Source organism: Panthera uncia, chromosome D2 (assembly GCF_023721935.1).
Source record: "Panthera uncia isolate 11264 chromosome D2, Puncia_PCG_1.0, whole genome shotgun sequence".
Classification (NCBI taxonomy): Eukaryota; Metazoa; Chordata; class Mammalia; order Carnivora; family Felidae; genus Panthera; species Panthera uncia.
In genome coordinates this window covers 56513306-56537179 of record NC_064818.1, presented here as the reverse complement: position 1 = coordinate 56537179, position 23874 = coordinate 56513306, and the positions used below count along the sequence as shown (strand labels likewise).

Sequence of the window (23874 nt, the reverse complement as noted above, 5' to 3'; positions counted from 1 at the left end):
TAGATCATGCTGATAATTGCTAGACCTAGGTGAGAAGTCCATGGGGGTTCATCACATCATTTACTCCACTTCTGTGCACGTTTGACAATTTCGACAGTAAAACATGAGAAGAAAAGCAACCATTTAGGGTAAATAAAGAGAAATGAAGTTTTGAAGGAGGGCCTGAGACCACTGGGAGGAGAAGCAGGAGACCTGCTAACAGGGGTTGGGAGTCCTGGGACACACCACAGGCCCAGAAGTGGGGGGGGACCCGCAAGCCCTGCCAGGCCTTTTGAAGGCCAAGAACCCTCTGCTGCTGGCATTTTACACCCGGGGCCACCTGTACTCAGCTTCTCACCTTGATCCCACTGAGAATTTCATTCATGATCTTTAAACGTTTGTCTTTATTCTTCATATTTTTTACCTGCCAGGAAAAAGTCAAACAAAACACACTTCCTCGTAAGAGGGTCCAGAGTTGCTGCAGATGCTAGGTCCTAGTGATGGCACTTGTGGCTGTCACATGGGTGCCTGGTGATGGGATGCATCCCTCCCTGCTCTGTTCAGGCTGCTCCCGCCACACCCATCTGCTTTCTGATCCTTAACTACACCCAGTTCACTTCTGCCCCCACTTCTGCAGGCTTTGCCTGCCTGCGCCTCTTCCCAGGCTGTTCTTCCCAAGGCTTCCTCCTGCACAGTCAGGCTCATGCTATTCAGAGCCCAGTTCACATGTACCCTCCTCACAGAGGCTTTTCCTGACCCCATAATCTAAAACCACCACCCATTCACTTGCTCTCATATCACCCTGTTTAATTTTCTTCATAGTACTATCATGACCTGATAGTTTTCTTCTTCACTTCTGTTTATGGCCTGATTCTCCACTGCAAATAGAATGTAAGTAAGCTCCATAAGAGCAAGAGCTTTGTCTAATTTGCTGCCATATTCCCAGAATAGTATGTACAGAAAATCTTTTAAAAGTAATTATTTGGGACTAAAGGAATGCAAAGTGAATGCATGAATAGATCATGTACACCATTGAGTCCCCCCACCCAACCTATGACTTGCGGCAGAGCAAAGGACTATCGGCATGGAGCCCCGCCACCTGGTAGGAGCAGGGATGACTGCCAGGATTTAGGCGTAATGTCTGGGTCACTCATGTGTCTGCTCTGCATGATTAGTTTGTATTGCTATGACAGAGAAGCAGGGCCAATAATCACTACTTGAAGAACAGTCCAGCAGAGCAGGGTGGGAGAGTTATGTGCCGGGTCCCTGGGAAGCTCTCCCCTCTCCAATCAGGCTCTGCCATCTAACATGAACGAAGATGGAGTATATAAACCTTAACAGTGCTCAAAAGATGAGAAGGGAATCCAGAGAAAGCCACAGTCATTTGGGATGGTGGAAAGTCTTCCATTAGCATTGCTGCCCAAATGCCCAAGAGTTAGAGTAAGCAAAAGACTTTAGACTTTGAAGAGGGTGTAGAGATCTCCCCAGGGTGACTCGGTTTCTTTACCTGAACAGCTCTACTCTTGGCGGCAAGTATCCCATTAATTGGGATTAGAAGTACCATCACCCCAACACCTGCTAAGACTGAGGGTCCCAGCTCTGCCCATAGGAAGGAGATAGATAAAGTAATCTGTAGAATATTTGACCACAGCAAATGGATGAAGCTGGTCACATCCATGAGCTTCTGGGCATCCACAGACATCAGGTTCACAGTTTCTCCAATGGTGTATTTCTTTCTGCTCTGGTTGGATAGGGTCAGCGCCTAAAGATAAAGATTGGAATTGGGATCTATGGATAAGTCCAAGAACAATGGGGAGTAAAAGGGAAACTCAGGAAGTAAGAACACACTAGAAGGATGGGCTCCATATGGACACAACTTTTCCAAGAGGCTAGGCCTTCTTGCCTCCAAATCTTACAGTGTTCTCTCATTTTTGACTACCCTTTCAGGCTATTCCCACCTCCCTGAACCCCCTACCACTTCCACCCCAACACACACACTTCTTTGCCCAGAAAATTCCTAATTATTCTTTAGTGTCAGTTTAGATGGAATTTATTCTGAGAAGACTTCCCTGGACTCCAGAGTTTGGGGTAGATACCCCTCCTGTGTACTCCCATAACACTCTGGACTAACCTCTGTCATTACGGTAGTGACACTGAACTGTAATTGTTTTTCTATTTCTCCACCAGATGCGAACCCGGGAGGACAAGGGCTACATCTGTTCATTTCACTCCTGTATCACATGGCACACAGTAGGGAATCAGATAGTGAAGGATAAAAGGAAGGCAAGAATCATGAGTGGATTCTGGCTGTGCAGACTTCTGACGTGGCAGTTTTATTGGAAGTCATATTCTTATGAAGAAGTTGCAACCGTTTCCAAGGACAGAGATCTGAGAATGAAGAGGAAAGCTGTAGGGTTCACGCATTTGAAGCAAAACCATTTGTTTATGGTCAGGAATTTGTAGGCAATATCTAGATGCTGACTCATACAGCATGGGCCCCCATTCTCATGTCAGAGAGACCAAAAGACTACTGTCCGTCCACAGGTCTGTCACTTATACCAATGCCTTGCACAAATGCACCTTGCCAAGGGATTGGGGTGGGGGCACTGAAACCAATTCACACCATGCCCACCAAACCACCTCCTGAACATTCTTCATACCACTACATCTTCCTGGAGGAAGGAGAGCCTTCTAAGCCCCCCAAAGATAGAGTATGGGCTAAGGTTAGTTCCAGGGATCCACCTCCAGCCACTTCCTAGAAGCTGTACTGTCATCATATCCACAAGACATATTTCTTTGGAACATAACACGATTCTTGTTTATACAGTAAAATGAGGACGTTCCCCAAAACGTTAGGCCACCAACATTCTAGAGAAATCAGTTCACTGCTATGCCTCCCCTTTAGTATGGAAAAGCAAAAATATGCCCTCCCCCACAAAAGCCAAACCAAAAAACCAAACAAATTGCCCTTCAAGGTCATCACTTTTCTATTCTCAATAAATCTCAATACAGTAGAAAAGACATTGGCTTAGTCCCAACAGCCCTTATCTGAGGGCAAGTCCTGGCTGTGTGATTATAGGCACTGAAATTATCTAATCCTTACTTCTCTGTAAATAATGCTGTTCCTTCACAGGCCATGGATTTATAATGGATATGAAAAAAATGTTTTATAACCTTTCATAAATGAAGCACTGCCTAAACATATAAAGTCAATTTTGAATTCTATTTTAGTAGCAATATTAATTTGAATGAAAGTCTTATTAAAATCACCATTTTAAAAATTCTTTGTGGATTGTAACAGTTGTAAACTTGGAATATACTAAGAATCAAAAATAGTGGGAATGTGGGGCGCCTGGGTGGCGCAGTCGGTTAAGCGTCCGACTTCAGCCAGGTCACGATCTTGCGGTCTGTGAGTTCGAGCCCCACGTCGGGCTCTGGGCTGATGGCTCGGAGCCTGGAGCCTGTTTCCGATTCTGTGTCTCCCTCTCTCTCTGCCCCTCCCCCGTTCATGCTCTGTCTCTCTCTGTCCCAAAAATAAATTAAAAACGTTGAAAAAAAAAATTAAAAAATAGTGGGAATGAGTCAACACAATTGTAAAAGTGTACATTCATAAAAATGGCTGAGACAGCTTGGTTATTGACCTCATATCCTGCAAACAGAAATCCAGTATCTCCAGAAGAAATAAGGGGATTAAAAATTGAGGCAAGACATGGGGCGCCTGGGTGGCTCAGTTGGTTAGGCATCCAACTTCAGCTCAGGTTATGATCTCACAGCTCATGAGTTCGAGCCCCACATTGGGCTCTGTGCTGACAGCTCTGAGCCCAGAGCCTGCTTCAGATTCTGTGTCTCCCTCTCTCAATCTGCCCCACCCCCACTTGCACTCTGTCTCTTTCTCTCTCAAAAATAAATAAACATTAAAAAATTTTTCTTTAAGTAAAAAAAAAAAAAAAAAAGGAAAAAAAGGGGAAAAAAAGAGAGAGAGAAACCCAGACAGGTAGTCCAAATGTCTTTAACCCAGAAGTCTGGTCAAGTCTTTTGAATTCCTGAATACCCTCACACTGGGATTGGTCTTCCCCCAATTTTTTTTTTTTATGTTTTTAATTCTTTTTTGAGACAGAGAGAGAGAGAGAATGTGAGCAGGGGAGAGGCAAAGAGAGAGAGGGAGACACAGAATCTGAAGCAGGCTCTGGGCTCAGAGCTGTCAGCACAGAGCCCAATGTGGGGCTCGAACTCATGAGCTGTGAGATCATAACCTGAGCTGAAGTTGGATGCCTAACCAACTGAGCCACCCAGGCGCCCCTCCTTTTTATTTTTTTTTTAAAACGTTTATTTAGTTTTGAGAGACAGAGACAGAGCATGAGCAGGGAAGGGGCAGAGAGAGAGGGAAACACAGAATCCAAAGCAGGCTCCAGGCTCTGAGCTGTCAGCACAGAGCCCAACACAGGGCTCAAACTCACGAACTGTAAGATCATGACCTGAGCTGAAATTGGATGTTTAACCAACTGAGCCACCCAGGCACCTCACCTGTCTGGGCCTCTTGGTGAGTCAACATCTGCTTGGGGAAGACAGTGACACATGGGTTTTAAGAGACAAATGCAAAGGAGAAAACCAAGAACTATAAAAGAGAAATCACTATGATGGAACTCTCTAGTGGTACAAGAAGGAGGGGAAGAAAAGGCAGTTGATGTTTAATGTTCTGTTCTATAAAAAGTCCTATCTCCTTATGTCTGAATTTTCTCCTCAGGCTTGTAGTCACTGACTGTAACTACTCTATTTTCAATCCTTTTTATTTATTTATTTTTTATTTTTTTATTGAGATATGATTGATTCTATTTTCAGGGATGAAATGAGATTTCACCTTGGTATCTAGGACACAAGGAAAATACGGTTGCCCTGAGAAAGCAAAATGTTAAAAGCAACGTGTTAGAAGATTAGCAAAATCATCATAAGGAAATGGAAAATTTCAAGTCTGCAGAACTCAGTAACCAAAGTGACTGTATTTATAAAATGAGAGAAGGAGTCGGGCAGAGAAGGGGTGGTCAGATGCTAAAGGTTAGAAAAATCAGTCTCTAGGCAAAAGTGGGTCTAGGGAGACAGAGTCCTGGCCCATAGAGAATTCTAGTCTATAGCAACATTATAATCTGAGATGGATGCACCAAGTCTTGTCAACCCAGCTTCATGTAATACCCAGTTTAAATGTTGGTGGTTTTAAGAGTTTGCCCTTGGCCAACTTCTTTTCTGATCTTACATTCTTTCTGATTTTAGTATATGTGCTGCCATATACAAGCACCCTGATCTTACATTCTTTTCCAAGGTGTTCTCACTTTGTCAGGAGAGGCAGGAAGAGAGGGACAGGCATGCAAGCCTTCAAGGGTGAAAGGCAGATCCTGGGCAGGGGACAGCTTGCCAGCTCTCCTCTGGAGAGTATCTCCCTATGTCCCCAAAACACACACACCCTTTGTCTGTGAATCTGCTTTTCACAGTTTTCAAAGGAACAATTAAAGGAAGCTATCTAGTTAGTCAGAACCAAGTGTTAAGTGTCAGCTAGCATTTCCATCAAATTTTTTTTTAATCTTGGGATAAGTGCTCACACCTACTAAGGGGATTTTCTGCGGTGAGGTCTGACACAATCCACTTACCTTCTTATATATGGAAGCCATGATGGTTGCCCGCACACTTGTCCCCAGCATGAAGCACAGTTGAAAGTAATTCTGAAGGCAGAGAGACTGGATGAGGGCCACAACAAAGAAGAGGACCGAATAGAGATATCCAGCCCACACATACGCGTCTCGGTTATTTGCAAAGGAGATCAGCAATCTGCCAAAACAAAAACCATGTAAGTGATGCTCATGAGGTCTTCAAGGACCCTTCACATTGCTCAGCCAGAGCCAGCTACCCTACCCCTGCCCTGCAGTTAACAGAAGTGACCAGCATTTTCCAATGCCTTTGGAAGACCTGAACTCCACAGTTATGCCAGTGTTCTCACTTTTGCTTGGAGGAATAGCAGCGACAGCTTAGAGTTGATGAGCCATGGCTGTGAACAGGGTTAATGAGAGAAACTCTACTTACAGCTGCCACTGCTATGCTTTGGCCCATTCTTCCCCCAGCCCCTGGTAAAAGACGTCATGTGGGATAAATGGATTCGTTCTCGGACAATGCAAGCCCAAAAAGTATCCAGCATGAGTTAGAACTTGTCCCAGAGGTCAGCTCATCCCATAGATTCTGGCAGACCGTGAAGTCTTGTCATGATTCACCTGACCCTCCCACCGAAGGCAGTGGCCGGAGAGATGGAGTTACAGACACCAGGTACAAGGCTGTATTTGATTTGCTGCCCACTTCTTGGGCACGGCTCTTCCTCTATCAGTTCTGTTTACAAGAGCCCCTAACTAGTATCTGGCTTCCTAGGAGGAGAGAGATGTGGAAAAGAGGAAGGCCAAAAGATATAGCATTTTAGAGCTTGAAAATGGCCTTGCGTTTTTCATGAACATAGCACTGAAAGGTGGAAGGCTATCAGGAGCATTTTAAAAAATGGGAATTTAATATTAAGCCCCTGCGTGCATATACAAGGGGCAAGCAAAAGGCAGAGGAGGTCCTGAAAGGATAAGGAAGGCCCAGGACTCACTTCAGCAGCTGAGGATTCAGAAACATGAGGAGGTCATGCATCAGCTTCAGTAGGAAGGACTTCAAGAGCATGACGTAGAAGGTTTTGAAGAGAGTCTTGACCAACCAGGCCTTGGGAAAGTTTTCTGTGGTGCCATACTTTTCTTTCTTTTTAACGTCTTCCTAGGTACAAAACCAAACAACAGTGCCCACAGGGCTATGTAGTGTAAAACTTTGTCTTGCACTGCACAGCTCCAGACTGTTAAGCCTCTGAGTCCTGTCACCTTCTTTGTACAGATTTTGGTCTTCTCACTGCTTGGTTACCATCCACCCTTTCAGCCGCCATCACTGGTTCCCCTTTCCCCATCCTAACTGATACTTGTAATCTATTTTGGGTGAGAAAACCAGGCAACTAAGCTGGTGAGAATACCACATAAAAACAAAGAATAGACTCCAAGTGGCAGCCTGGAGGGTAATCCTGAGAGTGAAGGGTGACAGTATATTTTTTTGATGTTCAGAAGTCTTTTTGGTTTTTTCTCATTTATGGTTGTTGTGGGTTCAATTATGTCCCCCCAAAAGATACGTTGAAACCCTAATCCCCAGTACCTCAGAATGTGTCTTTATTTGGAAATAGGGCCTTTGCAGATGTAATCAAGTGAAGATGAAGTCAAGAGGGGGTGGGCCCTACTTCAATATGACTGGTGTCTTCATAAGAGAAGAGACTCAGATACAGAGAGGAGATGGTCATGTGATGACAGAGGCAGAAATCGGGGTGATGCATCCACAAGCCAAGGGACAGCAAAACCGGAAGGTAAAAGAAGCAAGGAAGGTTTCTCCCTTACAGGTTTTGGAAAAAACATGGCCCTGCTGACACTTTGATTTTAGACTTCTAGATTTCTACCTGTGACACAAAAAGATTGTGTTAATTTTGTGTTTTGTTAGGGCAGCCCCGGGAATCTAATACATGGGGCATTACCACTCGCTTGCCAGTGTCTTCCTTTTCCTATGATTTGACCTCTTTATTACGTTCTTCAGGGTCCCATCAGGCCCCAAACCCCAGCTTCTCAGCCTCAGTTTCCAGGTTTTTCTACCAGTGACATCCTCTTGTAATTTTGTCACTGAGATCCCATCTGATCAGTCTCTTTTGCCCCCGCCTGCCTCTCAGCTTCCACCCTTGCCCCCCAACCATCCATTCTCCCAGCAACAGCCCAAATGGGCTTTTAAGAGTGTAAATCTGGTCACATTACTCCTCTGCTCAAAGCCTTCCCCTAGCTGTCCATCTTTGTAAAATAAAACCCAGATTCCTAACCATGGTCCCTAAAGGTCTACACAGCTCAGTCCCTGTCCACTTCCCTGAGCTCATCTCACCACCTGCTCAGCCTCTCCCTCCATGCCCCAGAACTTTCTTGAAGCTCTCTGAATAAATAAAGTGTGTTTCCCTCAGCCTCACATTCCTGTTCCTTTGGACTGGATTACACTTCTTTCTGATGGTCCCCCAGGTGGATTCATCTCAGACTTTGGGTCTCTGCTCAAGTGCCAGCTCCTCTGAGAAGTCTCTCCTAGGACCCTAAAGTCACTTCACACCAAATACATTAACATGTTTTGTTTTTCTTTTCTCTCTCTCTTTTTTTTTTTTTTTTTAAGAGAGAGAGAGAGAGAGAGAGAGCATGGAAGCAGGGGAAGGGCAGAGGAAGAGAGATAGAATCTTAAGCAGGCTCTACACTCAGCATGAAGCCCAACATGGGGCTTGATCCCACAACCCTGGGATCATGACCTCAGCCAAAGTCAAGAGTCGGATGCTCCCCTGACTGAGCCACCCAGGCACCCCAATGTATTTTCTTAATAGCATTTATTACTCTCAAGGAGTAATATGTATTGGTTTATTATTTATTTTCCAGCTCTCTAAAGAGGACTCTTTCAAGCCATTCCTTATGCCCAGTGCCCAAAATAGTCTCTATTACTTGGTACATGATAAATACTGTTGAGTAAATAAATAAATGAATAAATTACCTAATGCTAAAACCCACCAAGGTGCAAATTCTAGTAATGCTAAGATATTATTTTTCTATTTTTAAAGACATAATAGAAAATTTCAAACATACCCAAAAGGAGAGAGAATAGCACATTATATTCAAATGTTTCCATCACTAAGGTATTATTATTATGAATACTACAGATAATATAAAATGCACTGTATAAAGTGATATCAAAATGTAAGGAGAGAATCACTATGCCACTGATGTCCTTCTGCTTGAAGACATAAAGCACACTCACACAGACACTCATGGGAAAGTTACCAGGACAAGGATATCTTGGCTTTGACTCTGATTCTTGTTCAAGCCATGCAGCCTGTCCCCGGAGTTCCCCTGTGCTCTCCCCCGCTGTCGTCTCTGGACTGCCTTCCTGGCCTTCTGCAGCTCTCGTGCCATACATTTTTCAAACTTGCTGACCAGTGTCTTCGTTTTAATCTTTTCATCAAGATCCCAGACATCTTCGAGTGTCAGAGGTTGCTTGTAGCCTTTCAGAACAATGCTGGAACCAGAGTGACCCATAGGCTGAGACCATACATGTGGAGTTGGCGGCGGGGGGGGGGGGGGGGGGGGGGGGGGGAGGGGTCCCTTGTTGCTTCTTTCAAAACCTGCTCCCTGGTTCAGAGATGGAGGGGCAGAGGATGGGAAGAGGGCCACTGCCCATCTCCTGGCCCTATGAACTTGGCAGAGGAACGGGGAGTGCGGAAAACATATATGAGAGGTGGTGGAACATGGAAGAAGATGAGAAGGTAAAGAGGGGCGGCACTACTGAATTAAAAGCCAAAAGAGCATCACTTCCTCCCCATCCTTCCTCCTCAAACACTGGCTGCCTCTCTGCCACTCTGGAATCTCCTTGAGGGGCTTTCATGCTGCCCTTAAGGAACTGAGCAGCCCTGGAGGCCTCCTCTCTACGGTCTCCCTAGATCAGGGCCCATCAGCCTGGTATTTGAGGACATGGATACAAAATAAATTATATCTTTATCTTTACTAGCTTCTAACTGAATTTTAGCCTTTCCTTAGGACATGAACGTAGGCTACCAAACAGTTGTAAAAAGGACTGCCTGTTCCTTGGACACCAAGAGACATCACAGTGTTTTCATGGCTCATTTACATCATCATTACTTTGAAGTTGTGATCGTGATTAGCCCCATCACTAGATCTTATTATTTAATGAATTCTTAAAGAAGCACTTGGGTTACTACATCACAAATTTGTGTTTTTTAATATTTAAGTGATTATATTTCAATACATTCGGTTTCCTTTGTAACTCTATATCTTTTACATTATACATTTAAAACATGATTTGAGAAAGGATTCATAGACCTCACGAGCCTGCCAAGAAGGTTCCAGATCTTTTGGTAGCCCAGCTATTTCACCCCTTACCCTCCAAATCATGCCACACTGCCTGCACCCAAATTCTCCTTTTCTTGTCCTTCTGCCTCTTTTTCCTAATGTCCTTTGTTTTTCCCTGTGGAACCCCCAGACCACCAAAAGAAAATCCCCCTCCACCCTCTCCTCCACATCCTCTGAAATAAATAGATCCATTACATTAACATTCTTGGACTCTAAGAGGAGAAATGGAGGCCTCAGGAAGCATTTTTAAAATTAAGATTTCCATCACTTTCAGAAGAATGAAGGGGTAGGGATACAGATAGCCCATACTCCAGGCATTTCCTACCTGTCATACCAACTAAAGGTAATGCTACTCAGAAATGAAGCCGTGAATGATGGATTCTGTAAGACACACACACAAAAAAAGAAAAAAAAAAAAAGAAAGAAAGAAAAAATTAAAAAGTAATTCAATTTGAAACAGGAACTTTGTGGGACTCTATAATCAGAAACTGATTTTTATAGATATAATGTTATGCTAAAAAGTAGATATAATACTGAAGTAGACTGGACAACATAGATTTATCTGGAAACCCTAAAGTCATTAGTAAAAATCAGATTTTCTGGCATAGATATATGATGAATTGTCTATGCTAAAGATTGGCGGGTCAATGTCAAAGTATTTCCACGCACATAAAAGAGTATTTCCACATGCTAGTCACTCTATTTCCTTAAGCCATAAATGGTCCACACTGCTATATCGTGGGCTCATGTGTCTCCATGAGCCCTGGGCATCTCAAAGTTATAGGTGTCAAGATACCATCCAGTTAAATACTACATGAGGTAGGCATATTTAGTGTCTCACATTTGAGGAGTCATCTTTTTCTGAAAATGCTGAAAGTATCAGGATCAGGACGTTCAGTGCATAGCAGATGAAGAACAGGCAGGAATAAGCCAGATTAGAATTGTTGCCCTATGGGGGAAAACAAACAAACAAACAAACAAACAAACAAACCAGAAATAAATGGGCCTTTTTCCAAATTAAGTCTAAATGTCCCATATGTCAATGTTCATGATTAAAACCTATCATCAAATTCCCCTATTCTATCCCAGAGTTCAACTGACTGTATGCCATTTACTCTTAGAAGGTGCTCACCTCTACCTCCTCGTGTCACCCTCTTTCCTCCTTACCTTTAAGAGTGTCCGGATCAGAGTCTGAAACTGGAAGATGCCACAGAGTACTGAGAGAATCCAGAATAGGGACAGGAACCAAGAGTCCTTCTGCACACACCATAGTCTGCTGTGTTGGAACAGCAAAACCAGGAGCTAGAGAGAAGTTCACATCAGGTTCTGAAAAATACAGTCACTAACTGAGGACAAGAGGCAAGAAAGAGGCCAGAGAACAAGGGAGCAGTGGGTCAAAGGAGGAGATTGTTATAACTAATCTGGCCAAGCAGAAAATACACAATGCCAAATTGTAGACTTCCTCCCTGATACCACCCATCTTCCTCTTTCAGGGCCTCAGCCTCAGGGCTGTCCTTGAGACCCCCTTCCCCACCCCTATGTCTGTTCTCCACACTTGGGTGGGGAGTTAGCCAAGAATACAGAGGGTCCTCTACTGGACTCAATGGAGTTACTTTGGGAGCCAGAGAAGTCTTTTCAAGACCCAAGGAAGTTAATGTCAGGCACTACAGTAGTCCATCTGGGGAGGCAGAATTATTATTATTATTATACTAATAACTATATTATTATTATAATAATAATAATAATAAAAAAAACCACTTGCCTTGTAACAGCTCACTTAAATATAATTAAATGTTTGTTTCCTAGATTCTGTGCCGAACGTGTAAACTAGCATTCTGAAAACAAAGCCACGATTAGTAGCATTTGCTAATTTTTGTGGTGTAGAGATTACTACCATGGTAGAGGTCAAGCCCCAACATACAGTCACTAAACAGCGTCAGGAAGAGATGCACACGGCCCTGTGAGCGGGCTCCAGCACACCATGCCGACACCCTTCTTGTTTTATAACAATGGTAGCAAACAATAATGCCTGCAGGGGCTAGGCCATGTTCATTCCCGAGTGAAGTAAAGGTGGAAGACTAGGCTGAGCAGATGTGTAATCTATCAGGGATGACTGCCACTCAGTGCCAGCTGACCATTGCCCTATGGGGACACACGCCCATAAGTGCCAGGCATGCTGATTTTCCAAGGAAGTTTAGAAATCCACAGAGTTATGTGGCATCTTCCTCTTTTAAAAAATGGTGACAACTAATTCAGTTGTTGTTCAGACACTGCACAGGCCTCCCCCAAAAAACAGCCTGTTGGAGAAATAGCCGTTTCTGTTATCAAGTTTATACAAACAACCCTGGACTCAATGATCCATTGATAAGACTATTGGTCAATTTAAGAATAACATTTATATAATTGTTTTTTTTTTTGTTTGTTTGTTTAACTTCTGAAACACTGTTTATTTCACTGAAACCTGGAGGCAGGGGAATGGGTATGTGAATGTCTGGGACACCAAGCCTAGGAGTGCATGTTGACAACAGGAACATACAGGGCCAGGGTGCGAGGGCCAGCAGTGCTGTCCAGCTGTCCAGGGAACAGAGGTGGACAAAGATCTCTATGACAAAGGTCTTGTAGCACTAAAGAACACCAGTAGAAGTACTGCTGGCTGAAAAGTGTGGTACGGGTCATAGCGTGCAATCATCTAGACCCGGGCGGATGCATCGATGTAATGGACCAGACTAATGTTGGAGTCCATGCTCTTCTGGATGTACTTCCAGTCAAATTCAGTGCCCTGGGCTCCCACTCAGAGGGATGTGGCGGGACATAACGAGCATGGTGGTGGCCCAGCCCCGGGAAGCACCCATGACCTGTCCTCCCCCTTGCCTGCATTCTGGGACATGACAAGGTTTAGGCCTATCAGGTCTACCACATCCACGCTGGCCTTCATGAACTCCCCAGTGAACTCATACATGCCACCTTCCCAGGTGAGGAAAAAAAAAAGTGGCCAGAAACAGCATCTTGCACAGCTGCACGAAGAGGTGGGTGACCCTGGCCTGCACACATTTCCAGAAGGCATTGTACTAAGGCCACTGCACTTGTAGGTGATGAAGTAGGGGAAGTAGCCCAGGGCAAAGCCATTCCTGAAGTAGAACAGGGTCATGGTGCTGACCTCCTGCACCCACCAGAGTGTGGGTCTCTGCCTTGGCCAGACCGACATTCTCTCATGTATAATTATTAGATGGAAAGATAGGAGGGCATAAGATACGTACCTTTGTCATCAGAGCTAGTATTTACACTAGGGAAAAGGATCTAGAAGTTAGTGTTCAAAAGAATATGAGAAGCTAAAATTTGATTCAACTCCATTACAAACAAGTTTTGCCTCATCATAGGCCCCTCAAAAAAGGTAGAGGAAACTGGACTTAGTTTTATTCCAAAAGAGTACATTTCAACCAGATGACTATGAACAGGGAGAGGATAAACAGGGCAGGAGTGGGGATACGCCTTACCCATGTGCCCAGGTAAAGGCTTGGATTGGTGTATCTAATGGCAGGGACCGTGGCTTGTCCAGAGTCTTCTGTGAGTACAAGGGCCAGTTCTATGGCTGCTAGAATAAGAAGGAGCCCAACAAGCACCTGAGAAGGAAAAAGACCACTGTTAAGAAGATATCATTCTTTAGAATAGAATGAATTATCCTGATAAAGATAATAAAGATGGTATGCAGTGATTCAGAGAACGTGTAAGTAATACTGGCATCAACGAATACATGTAGTTCAAGTAATGGAATAAAGATCAATGTATGCTAGGACAGGTTTTCAAGGAATGTTGAGTATGGTGATTTTAAACTCTGTTCATAAATTCTGATATCTTCCTTCAAAAAGATCTGGGTACCCCTTTTGTTGACTGTGAGCTTAGTCACTCATTTCTGAAGAGTAGAATATGCTAGAAGGTCATAAAACACAATACGGCTTCCTCGTTCTCTTTCTCAGATCACTTACTTCAGGGAAAGCTACCAACATCATCATGAGGACATTCAAGTAGCTCTATGGAGAGATCCATTGGGTAAGTAACTGAGACCTTTTGCCAACAGCCATGTGAGTGAGTCATCTTAGAATTAGATGTTCTAGCCCCACTCAAACCTTCAGATGACCTTGGTCTCTTCTAGCATGTCAGCTGCAACCTCATGAGAGACCCTAAAGCAGAACCCAGGTAAGCTGCTCCCAAATTTCTGACCCACGGAAAAACTGAGAGAAGAAATGTGTTTTTAATAGCTAAGTTTTGGAGTAATTTGTTACACAATAGATAATAAAAATAGATTTGAAAAGGGAATCCCCCTACCCCAACTGGGATTTCTAGTTTCCTTGGTCATATTCTCTTTCCTTGGTTATTTATTATTCCCCACCTCTTCCCCATATAACCTTTGAAGTTAACATTGCAAACGAGTGTGACTATGTCACCCTAGGAAGACTCCAAGCCAATCAATATTTGTCCTATGAGTTCATAGGACATCATACACATTGCATTGTTCTAAAGAACCACCCCCAGCCATCAGAATGAAAAAAGTACTACTGCCACTGAGGAAGTAGCAATTCTCATTCTCAGAATGAAGATCTTTAGTACCCTCTTCTACCCGCATCCCTTCCCATCCATCTCTCCCTACTCATTCCCATGTCTCATTCATCCAGAATAGTTCAGGCAGAGATATTGGGCTGCTTGTAATGAAAACCAACCAAGGAGGGAGGTGAATCCATCTGTAGTAGGACCAGTGTTGTTATTTAGCAAGGCATAAAGTCAAAGACATGTTGATAAAGAGAATGTATTTCTCAAGTAGATTAATACATGATGTTGTGCTTTCCTCACCTGAGGTTGTGGGTTTTTTTCTGGAAAAACACAACAGCTTTTGAAGCATTTATGTTTACCTTTAGGTGAACTGGAGTAAAATAGAGCAAAAGGTGGAGCTACAGCCCCCAGTCAAGGATGACTTTAGGTCAGGTGAAGGGAATACTAACCAGCTCCTCAGGCCAAGGAAAAAGAGCAGACCCTGCCACAGGCTCACATACATTAAATGCTCGCAAATTGATTAGAAATATACTGAGCAATCCACATCAAAAAGGACAATTTACATTATAAAGAACTCCCACAAAGCAATTTAAAACAAAAACAAACAGTCTAGTGCAAAGGGCATAGAATGGAAAATTTGAAGAAAAAAAAAGCCACACATGGCTTTTAAGCACAGGAACAGATGTTTAACCTCACTGATAATTAGTGCAATTTCAAATGATAACAATATGCATTTTTTCATGTAACTGATTAGCAAATATCAAAAAGTTTGATAAAAATTTGGTGAGACTGAGGAAAAACCTCTATGGAGGTTAATTTTCACCATATATAAAAACTTTGAGCCCATATACTCTTCATCCAGTAACTTCACTTCTAGGAATTCATGCTACAGACACACTCATAGGTACAAAGTTATTTACTGCAGCACTGCTTATGACAGCAGGTTAAAAACCACCTAGATTTCTATCACATGGGGCGCATAAGTTATGGGACACCCAAGTAACAGCATTGTTAGTAGTCACTGAAAAGCAAACAGATTCTGGGGTATCTGGGTGGCTCAGCCGGTTAAGCATCCAACTTGATTTTGGCTCAGGTCATGATCTCAGTGTTCATGGGTTTGAGCCCGCATTGGGCTCTGTGCCTAGCATCTTATTCTACGTTTCATAACAAGGTCAATTAGGTCAGTTCAGTTAAACAGTGAGTGGTCTTATTTCAGGAGGTGGTCCTGCAGGTGGGCTTTCAAAGTCAGGCCCACAGTGTGTAAACAACCAGGTAGATAATTAACCAGATATATAAGAAAACCAGAAGAATTCATGATCCAGGCTAGTTTTATAGGTAAACAATAAATATTCAAGGACAATTAATCAGAACTAGAATCTAATACCATAAAGGTAATACCATAAAGGAATCTAACCATAAAGGTTTGTTACTGAAACATTTTTTTTCCTTTCTGAAATCACCGTCAAATGTAGCCAATTAAGACTAACTTGTTTATAGAACAAGTCCGGTTTTAACAAACTTGGCCTGTTTACATAAGTGCAGCAAGAATAGTGGCTGGCCATTTAAGTTCTTTTAAATCTGGTTTGCTGGAACTTTTCATAAGGAATTTCAGGTTGAGCCGTTAACAGCCTTTCAAGGCTAAGATACTTGCTATTAGACTCCCCTGCAATACCTATGGATTTGGGTTACTTCCTCTTCTTGAGGCCCCCAAAATATCATGAACCTGCTAGGAAGTGACCTTTCTTCCTTACCTGGTAAGGCTCCCAGGAACCCTATAAACAAGGTACCAGGCCAATTTTTTCCCAACAGGCATTCATTGGCTCCATAAAATCAACCTTAGTTCCTTAAAGCTGTCTGGTCATATTGGAGTCTATGCATGTCTCTCTCAAATAGGACATTCCAGTCAAGGCCTTGATAATACAACTAAATGTTTCCAATGGTGCCATGTTACAAGGAAAAAAGATTTTCTTTTTGGGGGGAGGAGAGAGAGAGAATGAATGAATGAATGAATGAATGAATCCCAAGCAGGTTCTGTGCTCTTAGCATGGAGCCCCACTTGGGGCTCAATACCACAAACCAAGAGATCACCACATGAGCCAAAATCAAGAGTCGGATGCTTAACTGACTGAGCCACCCAGGTGCCCCAGAAAACAGATTCTTATTGAACTTCTACAAATAACTAACTGATTTCCCTTATGACAGATTCTTCTAGCTTCACTTAAGCCAGCCACCATAGCAGCTACTATAGCACTGGGTTGATTAATCATAGGGGCAGATACTAAAGTCCTGTACCATGCTCCCAGGGGTCTCTTGTCCCCCAATATCTCACAGTCGCAACATGCCCACTTTTGCTTAAAGCAGATCATTAGCTACACTAATTCACTTGCAGAATATGCCCTAATAGCCACTCTCTGACTAGTAGGAATTCCTTCTCCATCATCCCCAGGCTCAAGAGTGGCCTAGGTCTTTGTTTGAATCAGAGGGCTTGCCCGTAAATCCTTTTCCTTTTCCATGATAACATCTTCCTTGCCAGAGAAGTCATCACCCCAGGGATCCCATGCTTTGGGGGCACAAGTCTCTTGAGACAGAGTAGCTCTCACTTGGGTACACCGTGGTCTGTGCCCATGCATCTTTGCCATCTTATTTCTAACCCTTACTCCTAACCCTGAAATCTTGCAGACCTAATGGCTGCATTAGAGGAAAACGCGGCTCATTCATCCTTTTCCAAAGCCAACGCTTCTCTGGTCTGTTCCAATTCTCTTCCTTATTCCTAATTCCCAGTCTGTGACCTATCACAAAGCACAGATCAACTACCAAGCTACCACCAAAATAGCTCGTTCACTGTCTCTGTTTCCTTTCCCCACCATTGCAAACAGGATATCTGACAATCCCTGGGGCGTTTTCAGGACAGCCCCATACTCACATGCTGATCCAAAATGCTCAAAAAACCTGGCCAAGGCTCTTCACATGGAGGTAGCTGACCAACCTGGGGTTCCCCTGAGGACAGGCTTTCCCCTGGCACAGCCCCTTTACCCACGCTGGGGTCATTTCCGGTATCCTGCAAACCACACCAATCGTCAGCGGGTGGAAGAGGGTCAGTAGTGCATCCTTCAGCCTGAAAAGGCACTTTAATACCGAAAAGCAAAGGAAGCCACTCTATACCATTCACACAGAATTTCGTTCAGGGTAATCACTTACAGACAGGGACTAGCAGGCGGGCGCCAGCTGATGACCCAGGGCGGTACGCAGCTCTTCTCTACCACCTCCCTCCCCGTTCTCTGCAACTACCTGGACCTTAATCCCCAGCTCTTATGGAGCAAGGGGCATGATGGTGAGGTCACAGGGTAGTTATCTAAAGTGGTGCCACCTGTGCACCAGAGACGAGCCCAAGGTGAAGGACCAAAGATGGAGTCAGTGTTGTAAGCATTCCTACAGTAGTCACCAAAATTAAGAATAACGTTAATAACAATGGGAAATTCTTTTTATATCATCTTAAGCAAAAAGCATAGATTATGAAATTGCATATGCAATGAGCTTAATTATGTTTTAAAAATATGCATAATATGTAATCAAGTTTGGGATCTTGAGATGAGATCATCCTGAATTAGAGTAGGCCTTAAGTCCAATGACAAATGTCGGTCTTACAAGAGAATGGGAGAAGACACATAGGCATGGAAGACACAGGCAGAGAATGGAGTCATGAAGCTATAAGTCAAAGAATGCCAGGGATTTCTGGCAGTCCCCAGAAGTTAGGGGAGAGGCATGGGATAGACTTCCTCAGAGCTTCCAGAAGGAACCAACATTATCAACACCTTGATTTCAGACTTTTATCCTCTAGAATGTGAAAAAATAAATATGTATTGTTTAAAAAAATAATACACACACACACGACAGGAATTTCCAGTTCAAGATACCAGATTTAGTATATTTATCTCCCATCCTTCTCCATTCCATTGATCTGCTTTATTACCACGTAATAAATCCGTAACAGCACTGAGAATATGAATGGAGAAGGGTAAGCTCAGTAGACCAGAAAAGTTCTAGAAGACAAAAAGCAAACATGTCAATAGTGACAAGAAAAAGAGCAGAGAAAACCATGGCCCAAAACATATAAGAAAAGGCAGCAGTGAAAGAGGAGCCTGATGCAGACATTACTGGTTGCTGTGTTTGTACCTTCTGTCTGTCCGGGATTCACCCTCTGTTCTTGCCCCTACAAGCCTAGAGTGGTAACAGTTGGCCACTAAGCTCCAGGTCCCCTTTTAGATACAATCTTCTCACGTGATCCTTTTTTCCCTCAGCCACCTGTTTCCCATTTGGGCCTGACTGGTAAATTGCCTACTCAAACAATTGGAAGCTCTGTTGGAAGCTGGACCCATTTCCAACCCTATGAGATGAGTTAAAACCAATCATGTTGGTCCCATTCTCCTGGCCTGTAATTGCTTTGGCCGTGGGCTTGCAACACAATTCTGGCCAAAGAGAACTGGGGAACAGCTTGTGGGGGCTAGTTTGTGGGGGCTCTGGGGAAGTTTTTTTCCCTCAGTGATAAATGTGATACATAGATCCAGAATATATAAAGAACTCTTTACAACTCAACAACAACAACAGCAACAAAACATACAGAACTCAATTAAAAAATAGGCAAAGGATTTAAAGAATTTTTTATTTCCTAAGAAGGTATACAAATGGCCAAAAAGCATATGAAAAGATGCTCAACATTATTAATCATTAGGGAAATGCAAATCAAAACCACAGTAAAATACCACTTCACACCTACTCTGATATCTATAACTGAAAAGATGAACAGTAACAATTATTGGTGAGGATGAGTATTAGAACCCTCGCACATTGCTGGCAGGAATGTTTAAGGATGCAGCCACTTTGGAAGACAGTTTGTCATTTCCTCAAAATATCAAACATAGGGCTACCATATGTTAGCGGTTCGACTCTTAAGTATATACCTAAGAAAATTGAAGACCTATGTCCGCCCCAAATAAACACAATATAGGAAATCTATCCAATGGTATATTATTTGGCCATACAAAGGAATGAAGTATTGATAGGTGTATAACATGGATGAACCTTGAAAACATAATGCTAAATGAAAAAAGCCAGACACAAAATGCTATATATTGTATGACTGCATTTATATAGGAAATATCCAGACTAGGCATAAATAGAGACAGAAAGCAACTTTGCAGTTTCCAGGGGATAAGGGGAGTAGGACAGAGTGGGGTGACTGTTTAATGGTACAAAGTTTCCACTTGGGGTGATGGAAAGTCCTGGAACTGAAGAGTGGTGATAGTTGCACAACACTGTGAATGTATTTAATGCTACTGTATCTTACACTTTAAATTGGTTGAAATGGTCAACTTCACGTTCTATGTATTTTCCTATAATAATAACAATAAAAAAGGAGTGAATTACTGACTCATGCTATAGCATGTATAAATTTTGAAAACATTTTGCAAGTTAAATAGGTCAGGTGCTAAAGGCTACATATTGTATAATTCCATGTCTATAAAATGTTCTGAATAGGCAACTTCATAGAAAATTGATTAGTAGTTGCCAGGGGAGAGGGGACAGGGGAGGGAGGGGAAGGGAATGGATTGTTACTGCTTCATATGTCCTGGATCTCTTGGAGTGATGAAGCTATTCTGGAACTAGACGGTAGTGATGGGCACACAATTTTGTGAGTCTTCTAAAAACCACTGAAGTGTATACTTGAAACAGGTGTGTTTTATGGTATGTAGACTATATGTTAATAAAGCTAATTTTTTTAAGTGACACACAGGGGCATCTGATCTCTTTATTTGCCTCTGGACACTGACTGGAGGGTGTGATACCTGGAGCTGCTGCAGCCATCCTGTAATCACATGCTAGCTTGATAATTGGTTCGACAAGCTGAGGCAATCAGAAAAAAGATGAAAATAATCAGCCATCTGCTGAGGTTGCTGAGTCTCTAAAGTAATAAATCCTGGAGCTGCACTACCTCTGGTCTTCCTGTTCTGTAAGATAATAAATTCCTTATTTTTTAAGCTAACAGGTGCAACTCACAGATGAGTCTCCCACTGATAGAAATCTATTCTCTATAGTCAGCCTCCGCCTAGAGTAAGACTGGGAAAAAGGACAGAAATGACAGTCCTAATTGAAGTTCTGTGTACAGAACTGGTACAGTTACGCCAGGCATGTCCTTCTTTCCCCCACTTGCAAATCATCACAAATCCACTGACAACTGTATTTGCCACTGTTGCAGGCTGAGTCTGGAGTTCTTTCTTGTCCAGCGAGAGAGCAGACGCAGAACTGAATACGAGAGGGGTTGGGGGGGAGGGGGGAGGAGACAAGAATCCCGAACAGGGGTTTCATCTCTGTATTAATTGAGCTCACAAGATATTACCCACATGGTGAACGTGAAGAAAACAAGATCTTACACACGTGAAAGTGGAGAGAACAATCAGACAGTAATCGTTAACTTGCGTGTGTAAGAAGCAAAGGGTCAGGGGGCAGGCAGCAAGTGGTTTGTGATCAAAGTACAATAGTATATTGGTGTTCAATGGAAAGTAACTTCCTGCAGGTATTATAACAAGTTACTCATGCTTCCATTACAACATCTCACTAGCTAACCTGGGATGCTTTTACCACGTGGTAGCAGCTTTCTGTCCTAAGCTTTTTTTCTAACCCATTTATATAAGCAGAACCTATTTCCCCACATGCCACCACTACTCCTAAGCAAGCTAAAACAGATGTACTCTCCAAAGAAATGGAATGCTTAAAAACAAAAATGAAAAAGAAGTGGGGGGGGGGCGGCGCCTGGGTGGCTCAGTTGGCTAAACATTGGACTTTGGCTCAGGGCATGATCTCCGGTGCATGACTTCGAGTCCCAAGTCGGGCTCTGTGCCAACAGCTCAGAGCCTGGAGTCTTCTTTGGATTCTGTGTTGCCCTCTCTCTCTGCCTCTCCCCAACTTGCGTGCTGGTGCGCACGTGCTCTCTCTCTCTCTCTCTAAAACTGAATAAACATTAAAAAACAAAACAAAAAAAACGGAATGCTTTTCCTGAGGAGGGGTAGCAAGATAGTATGTGTCTTGGTGCCCCAGAGTAAAACAGTCTTCATTTGGTACAGCACAGGCTACTGCTCTTGGGAGAAGCCAGTAGGTCCACACAGTTGTCCAGCTGACTCAGACTCAGAGGCAGTCCTGCCCTCAAGAAGGGACAGCTGGGGAAGCTGACTTACATAACGGCAGAGGGACCTACTCCAGCCACATATATTCATTAACTTAGTCCCTCACTTATAATTGCAACAAAGAATGCTAATAGCCATAAGAAAGTTGAGAAAAGCCAATACCAGCAAAGAAGATAGCCAAGATAATTAAACAGAACAACTGATTCTGGGATAAAACAAATTATTAAGTGAAGAGAAAGTGATTTTAAATTATTTTGAAATTAATGTACTAAGAGAGATTTGAGAATACAGTGCATCCATTAATAGGTTGATGTTTAAAAAAAAAAAAAAGGTAGGGGTGCCTGGGTGGCTCAGTTGGTTGGGCATCTGACTTTGGCTCAGGTCATGAGCTCACAGCTCATGAATTCAAGGCCCGCGTCGGGCTCTGTGCTGATAGCTCAGAGCCTGGAGCTTGCTTCAGATTCTGTGTCTCTGTCTCTCTCTGCCCCTCCCCTGCTCTCTCTCTCTCTCTCAAAAAAAAAATAAACATTAAAAAAAAGTATATTCAGAAATTAAGAATAATTCTTAGAAACCAAACCTATGATTGTGAAAATAAAGGCTCGTTACGATGACTGGAAGAAAAAATTGGGGAATATCTTAGAACTTAGGTGAAGCGGGGCGCCTGGGTGGCTCAGTCGGTTAAGCGGCTGACTTCGGCTCAGGTCATGATCTCGCGGTCCATGAGTTCAAGCCCCACATCGGGCTCTGTGCTGACAGCTCAGAGCCTGGAGCCTGTTTCAGATTCTGTGTCTCCCTCTCTCTGACCCTCCCCCATTCATGCTCTGTCTCTCTCTGTCTCAAAAGTAAATAAATGTTAAAAAAACAATAAAAAAAATAAACATTTAAAAAGAACTTAGGTGAAGCAAGAAAAAGAAATTTAAAAAGAGAGAGAGAAGTTGAGAAGGAAAATCAATGCAGTGTTCAAAATCCACCTAAACATAGTTCTGAAAAGATGGAATTTCAAAATTGGAGGAAAGGAAATGAAAGAAGTAATGTATGAAAATTTCTCTGAGATAAGAAAGACACGAGTCTTTAGATTGAAAGTGTAGAACCCACTGAATGAAAAAAGACCCATGTAAACAGACTCATGAAATTTCAGGACATAAAGAATAAAGAGGATAAAAGCTTCTAGAGAGGATAACAAGAAATGAGAAGAATTCTATCTCAGTAGCACAGGATGTTGGGGAAAATATAGCAACATCTTCAGAGTTGTTTTTTTTTTTAAATTGTTTTGAAGCTAGCATTCCATATCCAGAAGAACAATGTCAGAAAGCAAGGAGAGTTGCTCTCTGAAAATTTCATTTGAGGATGTTTTCCATATCCAAGAAATTTCTAATTTCTAATTTCTAATTCTCTCATTTTACACAAAAGGGGCATCAAGATGTAGAATCTAAAATTGATGGCAGATTATTTTTAGGAATGAAGGTAACCAACAGAAAAACTGAAAACAGTCATACGAAATGAGAAGACTGAGAGAAAGGGAAGAAGAAGAAAAAGGAAGCTGAAGGTAGGGTCAGTTAACCAAATTCCTTGTCTTTCACAGAGGACAGAAATGGATCTTTTTTGAAGGTGATAAATCAAGAAATACAGGTATAAACACATAATTTGCGATATGGAGATAACCATCGAAATATGGCCTTTAAATGAAGGCCTCTAGAGAATGATACTGGAGGGTAGAGGGGTGAGAAAGAGACTTCTGCTTTTCATTTTTTTTTTTAAGAGAGTGGCAGGAAACATACCAAATGTTAATAGGAGTATAATAGGAGTTAATAGGAGTGATAACAATTATAAATAGATTTAATTTTCTTCCTATTTCTCTCAAACCTTCTACAATAACCATGCATTGTTTTTATAATCAGAAGTACACGCACACTTTTACTAAATAGGATCAGGGAAATATTATCATTGTTTATAATGATTACCATGTCCTTAAGTGGTCTTTGTCCCTGATCTCTGATTTATTGGAGGAGCTTCAAGCACACATGGAGTTTACTAAACTTTAAAGAGACACAATCTCACTAGTATTAAAAACAAAGAAAGAAAGAAAAGGAGAGTAGTCTGGCCATATTTAATATCTCTCCATCTTTGCAAGGTCCTCCTTTTCCCAGAGCTTTACGAATGACAAGCACTCTGGTTTAATCTTCTATTCA

The 23874-nt window shown here is 42.6% G+C and overlaps 1 protein-coding gene and 1 pseudogene across 1 annotated transcript in view; both read right to left on the bottom strand.

The window, feature by feature from the left end:
- ABCC2 (ATP binding cassette subfamily C member 2) overlaps window positions 1-23874 on the bottom strand; it is a 68406-nt gene that overhangs the window by 38626 nt on the left and 5906 nt on the right. Inside the window, exons 3-11 of the mRNA XM_049645567.1 lie at window positions 13457-13582; window positions 11130-11264; window positions 10804-10911; window positions 10288-10343; window positions 8877-9111; window positions 6602-6762; window positions 5619-5796; window positions 1487-1741; window positions 338-403 (exon numbers count right to left, since the gene is read on the bottom strand). Coding sequence (XP_049501524.1) covers window positions 338-403; window positions 1487-1741; window positions 5619-5796; window positions 6602-6762; window positions 8877-9111; window positions 10288-10343; window positions 10804-10911; window positions 11130-11264; window positions 13457-13582 — 1320 coding nt within the window. The remainder of the gene's footprint in view (window positions 1-337; window positions 404-1486; window positions 1742-5618; window positions 5797-6601; window positions 6763-8876; window positions 9112-10287; window positions 10344-10803; window positions 10912-11129; window positions 11265-13456; window positions 13583-23874) is intronic.
- Window positions 11771-13463, bottom strand: LOC125932880 (transmembrane protein 147-like; annotated as a pseudogene).